The sequence below is a fragment of the Spermophilus citellus genome, assembly GCF_964194105.1.
Source record: "Spermophilus citellus genome assembly, chromosome: 2".
Taxonomy (NCBI): domain Eukaryota; kingdom Metazoa; phylum Chordata; class Mammalia; order Rodentia; family Sciuridae; genus Spermophilus; species Spermophilus citellus.
Window position 1 is genome coordinate 152,590,671 of NC_138183.1, and position 8,941 is coordinate 152,599,611.

Genomic DNA, 8,941 nt, shown 5'->3' on the forward strand with positions numbered 1-8,941 from the left:
TGTGCTCTCTCCAGGTTAGCTTTTTTTCACTCTGCCACATGGAACCAAGTCCCTCATTCCCTGAGATCCCAGGAGCAAGGGACAGCCCTTGAGAACCCCATGTGACACCCTTCAAAATGACTGTAGCTCCTTTCTGTGCCTGCTACAGTAAGAAAATGATGCTTCTGGAGAAGGGCAGCTCCCTGTGCCATGCTTCCCATGTTTTCTGTTTTGTTCTATCCCTAGGGATCCAAATGGCTTCAACGATTGGACCTTCTCCACTGTGCGGTGCTGGGGGGAGAGGGCAAAAGGCATCTACAGACTCGTTATCAGGGATGTAGGTGAGCCTCCCCACCCTTCCATCAGGGCCTTGCCTCTCATGATTGTCTTCTGGTCCCTGTGGCTCTCAGAGTCCCCCCAGAAGTTGTCCCATGTGGAATACATAGGGTTGCCGGTGGCTAAGAAATGTGCCCCATCCAGAAATTGAGCACTGATCTCTAAAACTGTTCATTTATACTATTCCTTGGAGAAGTGACTGATCCATTTTTCCTCAGGATAGCAACAAAAATTCCTTGTTGAAACCACATTTCAAGTCTTTTCACATATAATCATCCTTCGGCCAGCCCTGGTAGGCAGGTAAGGGCAGGACTAATTTTCACCATTTTTTTTTTTAAACTGAGGCCCAGAGGTTTGAAGTGACTTTTATAAAGTCAAAATAGTAGTGAAGGTCAGAGTATCAGTGAATGCTAAATATCTACAGTATCAGTGAGGAGACTGGAAACTGAGCCCAGCCCTCCCAACTTCTAGTCAAGTTAGGTATTCACCAGATCAGTGGTTTTCAAACCTTCTTTAATTTGGTAGAAAAGTATTTTTTCTTTCCAAAAAAAAATCTGAAACCGCAAAATATGGAAGACAAAGGCTCAACTCTGCTCAGAGTATATCCTTTCTGCCTTCCCTTTCCATCCCTAGGGCACCCTGTGAGGCACTTGTGCAGAACCCCGGGGTCTGTGGGACATAGTTAGACAACCTTTACAGCAGGCCACATGGTCTGAGTCCCCTTGGGTGGCGGGAGGGCTGGTATGGCCTACAGAGGGGCATTGCTCATGGACTACCCACTTGCCACCCCAGGAGATGAGCCACTCCAGGTTGGCATCCTCCAGCACTGGCAGCTGACCCTGTATGGCTCTGTGTGGAGTCCAGTAGACATCAGGGACAGACAAAGGTAGGTGTAGCTGCATGTGTCAGAGGGAAGGCAACTCGTGAAGGGATAGGGAAGAGGCCACATGGGGAGCCCCTTCTCCTTCTGAACCCCAGCTGTGCTTCCCAACTCCAGGCTCAAATGTGTAGACATAGCCATGGGCTAGGAAGCCCCAGTGTGCTCTTGCTCTGTTTCCTGTAGGCCTTTCCTCCCTCTCTTCAGCTGTAAGGTGGGAGACTGGGTGAGGGCAGATGGCATAGGAACCATGTTCAGTAGGGTGTCCTAATCCCTTTTCTTCTCCACAGGCTGTTAGAAAGTGCCATGAGTGGAAAATATCTACATGATGGCTTTGCTCTACCTTGTCCACCTGGGCTGACAATTCCTGAGGAAGATGGTTACACCATTACCCCCAACACCCTGAAGGTACTAGGGCCAAGACTCCAATTAGGGGCAGACAGGACTGTGCTGGGGGTTTAGTCCTTGGGGCTATTCAGGATGATCTTATGGCAAGGGTGGGTAAGACCTGGGTCCCAACAGTGGTTTCAGAGCATTGCTCCTTCTCTTAGGGGGAAGTCCTTGTGTGGGGGAGCGGCATGAGGGGTAGAGGTGAGAGAAGCCATGTCCAGAAGGGGAGACTCCCCGAGCTCATGGTTCTGGGCTAGAAGCAGTCCCTAACATAGATGCCTGACTTTTCTCCAGACCCTGGTGCTGGTGGGATGTTTCACCATCTTCTGGACCATTTACTACATGCTGGAAGTATATCTGAGCCAGAGGAATGTGGCTTCCACTCCAGGCTGTAGGAGTGGACCCTGCCACTGGCCCCAACAGAGCCGAAAATCCAAGGAAGAGGGGACGGAGCTAGAATCAGTGCCACTTTGCAACAGCAAGGATCTAGATGGAGCAGAGACAGAGAGAGGGGGCCCTTCTACCACCTCTGGCCTCCTCACCTCAGACCTGCTCGATGAAGAGGACTGGAGCCTGTCCCAGAACAAGAATCCTCGGCACCAACCCTTAGACCTGTTGCAGGGAAAGGAGGAGCAGATTTGTTGACCTCAGGGCCTGATAGACTCAATGTGGGACAGGTTCTTCCTTCCCAACTTTGGGGAGCTCTGGAGAGAAAGCAGTCCTGATGCTTACATATGGAACCCAAGGCCTAAACAGCATGTTTTGGCTGCCCTCCGGGAGGGTAAGGGCCTTCCTCAGTACAAGTGGCAGAGGACTGATGGAAGAGAACAGTCTGGTGAAACACAGGATCCTTCTCCCACAGACTGGGAGCTTTTGGTGAGAAGGTCCTAGACAAGGGATTGGTGCCTGCACGGAGCAGGCCTCCCTCCATCCCCATTCTCTCTCAGGCAAGCCAGTGATCTAAGTCATAGGGACCCCTGCTCATGCATGGGTGGAGAAGGTACCTGCATCGCCAGGAACATGACTGGGTTACTTGGGAAGAGGGCTTGTGGGAGGCTGGGTAAAACCCTCGACATGCCTGCCCACCAGCAGCTGCCTCCATTGTCCCTCCCTGCACTCCTGGTCTGAAGCCAACTTTGAACGTGCCCCTAACTCCCTCTGTCGTCACCCCCAACCCTTCCTCCTTCTGAAGGATCAGTATGGTGCTCCTGGTACAGCTGAGAAGGGGCACTCCTCCCCAGGGCCCATGCCACTTCATCAGGAAGTCTGTGGCAGGATTGTGGACAGGTGTGAGACAAGTGTTTTAGGAGACAGCCTGGGGAGCCACTGCCACTTAACCCTATGACCACCCTGTCTTCCTCTGCAAAGTGCTCAGGGAAATGGCCTTCCCCCGGGAGGCCTCTGTCCGCCTGACAGGCTGTTACTTTTGCTCCCTCTCTTGGCCTCCTCCCTTCTGAGCTGATTCGTTGATTTGAATTTTTTTAATGCTTAAGATTTGATTTTTCACAGCAACATTTTGTTGATTTTTTTTCTGCACAGCTTTTCCAAAATAAAAAGCTTCCAAACAATTCTTCCACTCCCCATTTATTCTGCCTGCCCAGGGCTAATGCCAGGAGCCAGGTGGCTCTTCTTCCCCTCTAGTCCTCAAGATTCACTCTCCTGTCCATGGCCTGCATGAAGAGTCCTCCAAAGGACAGCAGCCAGGAACACACCCGAACCCCAGATGCCACCTGCTTTCTGCTTGGGTTTCCTGGAACCATAACAGGAATGACTAGGGCAAATCAAACTCTGCCAGACAGGCCTGAGAAAAGATGGACGTATATATATATATATTTTTTCCTTTTTGAATTTTAACCCCAAAAGGAAAATTCCAGAAAAAGATGGGGGAAAGCCAGCTGGGTCTCCATCAATGGGCTCTTGCTGCCAAGGAGGAGAATGAGCTTGCCCCATACCCACACTATCCCAGCCCGTGTCCCCCTGCTCAGCCTAGGACAGGGAGACAGTAGAGGTGGGGGTACAGCTGGGAGAAGGGGTCAGGGCAGTGGTGCTTTGAGGTAAGAAATAGGGCTGAGGCTGGGGGGTGTGAAGAGCTGCCACTGTGCAGTCTCCTCTGCCCAGTGACAGCCTTACACCTGGACAGTGCTAAGAACGCACACAGCTGCGAGTGAGGCAGGCTAAGCAGGAAGGCAGCAGCCAGCGGGCGGGCAAGCAGGGCTCCGGGCTGGCCCTCCCCTTCTAACTGATGATCTGCCGAGGTCTTCCGTAGCCCGTCATGCCAGCCTGGGAGGCCCCTCTGTTGCTGCCCATCTGAAGGCCAATGACATGCTTTCCCTCCTGCAGCTGGCTCTCTGTGAATTCCCTCTTATGCTCCTGGGCTTTCCTAGAAGAAGAGGAACCAGGATAAAGACTCGCCAGAACTTGGTATCTTCCACCTGTTTTCTAGTCCCTCAGTTGCTTCCTCATCAGATTCCATTCCTTTCCGATTTCACTCTTTTCCCCCTCATCTAGCTGACCCCAGAGGCTGAGGAACCTTCTTGAGCACAGGAGAGAAGAAAGGAAGGAGTCAAGAAGCATAAACGAAAATTCCCATCCTAGACCCTTACTTGGTACCTTCCTGGAGCTCTGCTTCCTCTGATCATTCCCACAAGCTGAATAGCCCAAGCCACCCCCATCCCATGAAGAGATCAGGCTGAGATCCCTGGTGGCCACATACTTCATAAACCAGTTGGGATCTCCACGGTAGTGCCCATCATTCTTCGTCACTGCCAGGCTGCCCAGAGCCATCAGAGTTCTCTGCACTGCTGCCAGGTCTTTGCCTATAAAAAGAAAGAGCAGCCAACGGACATTTTCAGGACGATATAGACAGGACTTCACCAGAGATAGCCCCTGTCTCTCAGAATGAAAGGGACAAGCATTGTCCCCAAACCAAAGGAGGCTCCAGTAAGTCCTTGTTGGTACGGTGTAGCATTCTCTTAGCAATTCCTGTTACTGCTAGGTACAGATTACTAGAGCCTGGATGAGGCATATTTGATCATTCCTTCTCCCTGCCTCAGAATCCTGGTCACCTGCCTGCCTGCCTCCCCCGACTGGTTCCAGCCCCTTTTCCCTTTGTACCTTCAAAGAGATCAACAGTCTGGAACATGTCAGTCTTGGTGACCCCATAGTCTTCAGCTGCCTTCAGGAACTGAGCCACCTGCTCCATCTGCTTGAAGACCATGGAGGGTGGGTTCTCTGGAACCTTAACTGGCTTGGAGCCATCGGGATACAGACTGTTCACCAATTTGCTGAGAATCTGCCAGGCATAGAACTCATCTTAGAGGTCCTGACCCTGCACCTCAGGATGGCACAACCCCAGCCCCCTTCCCCTTCTCAGGGTGCCACTCACCACGCCATTCTTCAGCCAGACCTGGAAACCCAGGCGGCCACGATCTGGACGACCCACATCAGGGCCACACTGCACTATGATCCACTCCACCAGTCGTTCCTCCAGTTCCTCGTCATACTTCTTCTCAATTTTGGATTGTACTTCACGACTCATGCCATAGGAAGGACCCTTGTTGGCCATGTTGCAAGAGAGCTAAATCACAACAGGGCAGAGAAGGGAAAGGGTCACAGAATTAGGAAACTGCTGTTTTCGTTTGTGCCAGGCAGATTTCTAGCTCTGCATAAAGACATTTACTGCAGCTCATTTAGGCCAGACCCATCCCCTTAGTGTAGAGGCCTTTCTGAACTTGAACCCCAGGACATAAGAGGTTCGGAATTCTAAGCAGGGATCTATAGACTTTTTGTCTATAGGTGAATCAGGCAGTAAATATTTTAGGCTTTATGGGCCATATCTTCTCTGCTGTTGTGGCATGAAAATAGTCATAGACGATACATAAACAAATGAGCATGGCTATGTGTCAATAAAAGTTTATTTACAAAAGCAGACAATAGGCTAGAACCTGTGCCATGGTCTAGAGTCAAGACTGGCTAGAGGCACTGGAAGGGCCTTCCAAAGGTCATATCAACCCCCAAAATCAAGCCAGAAGTTGTCATTGTCCAGCTAGAAGTGAAGTAGTTTACTGCTTCTGCCTCAAGGAACAAGTTACCTCCAACCCTTATTAGCACAGAAGTTGGAAGTGCAAAACTTCAGCTCCTTGCCAGGTCCACTCAGTCTCTGGCCTTACAGCGGAAGAGGCTGAGACTGGCAAAGCCACCAAAGCCCAAGAGTCTTTGGCAGAGCAGCTGCATTTCCTCCAGGGAGCTGACGTACCCATTCACTTTTCCCCACCCCTCAGGCTCCTGCCACTGTAGTAGCTTGGGGAACCGAGAAGTCAGGGCCCCCCAGGGATATTCCAGAGCCAAGAATCTGCCAGCCAGAGCATGGGAAGCCCCACCCCAGGCCACAGCTGCTGCTTCAGGGCCTGGGTTTGGAGAAGAGGGAAGGCTACAGGAGCAGGGGCATGGGTTTCTGGGCAGACATGGGTGTGGCTGGTCAAGAGAAATGGGACCTGGCCATAGGTGTCACCCTGGTATGGATTTATCTGAAGAGCCTTCCAAAAGAGGTAGCAGAGGAGGCCAGACCCATCCCATGGCCTCTGAAAAGTCAGAGGTTGGGAGGGAGAGAATGATGTGAGGATGGAGGCAGTCAGCATCCTCCCTCACCTCTCACATGTGAGGGCTGGGACACTCTCTCCATCCCCCACCCCGTGGGAAGCAGAGTGAGCTTCGTCATCACATCACTCTGGTCCCAGGCCAACTCCATTGTCTTGCCCTTCCTTTCCCTGTGGCGGACAGCCTTGCTGAGCTGATGTTCCTCAGTTGTGAAACAGGATGACATGATCCATGCAGAGGGTGGTGAAAATGACATAGCATCTGTGAACTATTTCCCAACTGCCTAGTCCTAGTGGTCTCCTGCAGGTGAACATGAGAGGGCCAGCCTTGGCCAGGAAGACAAACACAGTGAATGATCATCACCCTCTCCAACACCCATCCTTTTCTCAAAATCATTCCCTGATCCCGTGACAAAGTTTGAGAGAGAAAAAAACAACAACAAAACAAAAACAAACACAAAAACCCCCGCAAGAACCTCCTCTCAATGCCAGCCTTCTCTCTGAGTCTCTGTCCTCATTTGTAAGGTAGAGGTGAGTCATTGCAAGAACTCGGTGCTCTGAGCACTGGGGGGCAGTTGAATTCTTAGCCCACCACCCCTTTTCCAACTGATGATGCAGGGGAATCCTGAGGCAGTGTTCCCTTGGTCAGCTGCAAATAGCCAAGACCCTCCGTCCCCCAACCCACTGTCTGGCCCACCCACAGGCTCCTGCACAAAGGACTGTAGCCAAAAGTCACAATTCAGTTGGACCGGCCAACTGATTTCCGCCAATCCTTCCTTCTGGCCTCCACCCAGCCTCCATCTGGACCTTTGTCCCACCATCCCAGATAGGTGTCCAGGCCAAGATGTTCATCATCTTCTATCCCCTGCCCCACCCACCCTCACATCTGCCTTCCCACACCCACACCGCATGCTGGGCAAGGGAGGAACAGCATGAAAGGAGAGTGTGTCACCCCACTGGCAGCTTTCTGTCCCAAGAGGTTTGGAGAGAAAGTACAAGTCAAGGAGTCAAGGCTCATGGTGACAAGAACACAACTTTGCAGCCCCTCGATCTAGAGACATATTTGGATTTTGGTCAGAACAAGGAAGGGCAATGAAATGCTCTTCGCGTCACCTCCACCCAGCACCTCTCTTCTTCCCTGCCTCCCTCCTGGTGGAGATACTGAAAGTGGAGAGTCCCAGGACATCCTTTAGAGTCCTCTGATGGAAGCCACCCCAGTCCCACCTTCAAGACATTGGGAAGAGGAGAAGGAAAGAAAGAGGCAGGGCAGCCCAACCAGCGGCATTTCTAGACAAAGCTCTGGGGACAGGAGGCACAGGACTGGTGCTCAGCCTTGATGCTCCTGCCCTGTGGCTCCTTCTCAGGCCTCCTGTCCCTGAGGTAAGCCCTTTTTTGAGGGTGGGCAGTGGAAAAAAGGGCAGGAAGCACCTTCTTCCAGCCAGAGCCTAGAAGAACAAGCTGACCAAGGGGTTTCTCCAGGACTGTGGGACCCCTGCTGTCATGACCAGAAAACACAGCAAACAAGAGTGAGCACATCCAGATCCCTTAAAGTACTAGGGGTGGCTCATCTAAACTCCAGGGACCAAAATTACCCCTACTACATAAACATGGCCCACCTCACAGCTACCCTTTGAAGGCAAACCACTGAGACACAGTGGGAAGGGCTAAGAATCCCCAACCTGACCAGCTATTTCTTCAAAGCTCCTGAACCTGCCACCCATCTGCCTGTAGTGGGGCGGGGGGGGGGGGGGGGGACTCTTTCAGCCTGTGGAAGAAGCTGCTCCCAGAAAGAGAAACTCTCCAGCTTTTCTGAAATGCAAGAATTCTAGCCTGTTCTGAAATGCAAGAGTTCTATGTGGCTGGGGGTATAGCTCAGTGGTAGAGGGATGCTTAGCATGCAAGAAGCCCTGGGTTGATCCCTAGCACCACGGAAAGAAGGAAGGAAAAGAGAGAAAGAAAAAGAGTTCTGTGGTCCTTCACACTGCCTTAGGAGCTCACTCTGGGGTTCCCCTATGCTGCTCAAGCCCTGGGACCAGCCAAGGGGCCACTGCTCTCCAGAACTAGTAACCTCACGTGGCCCTCACCTCTTTCGACTTCTCCTAGAGGGGACACACAGCCTTGGCCAAATCAGGCAATGCCTTGAGTTTGCACATACACCCTGTAGTGTGAGTGTCACAGAAATGTGGAGCCTCCCTCTTATGCCAATTGTTTCCACCACGCAGCCCTTTGCACCAGCCAAATCATCTGAGCATTTCAGGAAGACTGGGGCTACCCAGTCTCAAATTCAGGACTCCAGGGATCCATCCTATGCATCAAATGGACAGCTCAGGTCTGGAGCCTGGGAATACAAACTGAGAGGGTGGTGGTCTTTCCCAGCCAGCAAGCCCACCACCCTGGAGACCTCTGGAGAGTCCTGCCTGAAATACACCACTGCGTGGAGCTCCAGCCCCTGTTCCCTCCCAGGCCTGGAGAGTGTACTCACTCACAGGGCTTCCTCAGAGTTGGCAGCAGGGAGTATGGCCTCGAGTCCGGGCTTGGCAGACAGGATGGGGCAGAGGCTGGGTGTGGGGTTTAAAGGGCTGCCACTGTGGTGACGTCAGCCTCCCCGCCAGCTCGCCCTCAGCCCCCTCCCTGCCGAGGAAACCGACTCTGGTCCCCTCCCCCCCGCCCCCCAGTGACTCCACACAGGCTCCATATTTGGGGAAAGACACCAAGTTGGAGCAGTCTGTCGGGGGCTGCCCGAGACATTCTCTGCGTGCTTTGG

General features: G+C 52.4%; 2 protein-coding genes across 11 annotated transcripts in view; one reads left to right on the top strand and one right to left on the bottom strand.

Moving 5' to 3' along the window:
- Positions 1-3,722, top strand: part of PCSK7 (proprotein convertase subtilisin/kexin type 7) — a 28,250-nt gene extending 24,528 nt beyond the window's left edge. For 3 of the 9 annotated variants that reach the window (XM_081271010.1, XM_081271009.1, XM_081271012.1), the window contains 4 exons: positions 226-320; positions 1,108-1,201; positions 1,483-1,600; positions 1,877-3,722. In XM_081271010.1, the coding sequence (XP_081127136.1) occupies positions 226-320; positions 1,108-1,201; positions 1,483-1,600; positions 1,877-2,227 (658 nt within the window). In that variant the 3' untranslated portion in view covers positions 2,228-3,722. Of the gene's footprint in view, positions 1-225; positions 616-1,107; positions 1,202-1,482; positions 1,601-1,876 lie in introns of those variants that run through there. The other 6 variants (XR_014019327.1, XR_014019326.1, XR_014019328.1 and 3 more) reach the window with 6 other exon arrangements.
- On the bottom strand, positions 3,385-8,805 carry TAGLN (transgelin). Of its 2 annotated transcripts, none has more exons than XM_081271116.1 (5): positions 8,664-8,805; positions 4,968-5,159; positions 4,697-4,874; positions 4,296-4,398; positions 3,385-3,962 (listed from the first exon to the last, which is right to left on the bottom strand). In XM_081271116.1, the coding sequence occupies exons 2-5, from the start codon at positions 5,145-5,147 to the stop codon at positions 3,818-3,820; spliced, it is 606 nt and encodes a 201-aa protein (XP_081127242.1). In that variant the 5' UTR covers positions 5,148-5,159; positions 8,664-8,805; the 3' UTR covers positions 3,385-3,817. The 2 variants fall into 2 exon arrangements, with proteins under 2 accessions (XP_081127242.1, XP_081127241.1); XM_081271115.1 differs by having other exon boundaries at positions 8,660-8,803.
- Between the last annotated feature and the right edge of the window lie 136 nt (positions 8,806-8,941).

Bases quoted from the DNA above. Each gene is read 5' to 3' on its own strand.
- TAGLN (XM_081271116.1), bottom strand. From the start codon at position 5,147: ATGGCCAACAAGGGTCCTTCCTATGGCATGAGTCGTGAAGTACAATCC. The intron at 4,875-4,967 runs GTGAGTGGCACC...TATGCCTGGCAG, and splicing joins TCTGGCTGAAGAATGGCGTG to ATTCTCAGCAAATTGGTGAA. The intron at 4,399-4,696 runs GTACAAAGGGAA...TTCTTTTTATAG, and splicing joins GACTGTTGATCTCTTTGAAG to GCAAAGACCTGGCAGCAGTG.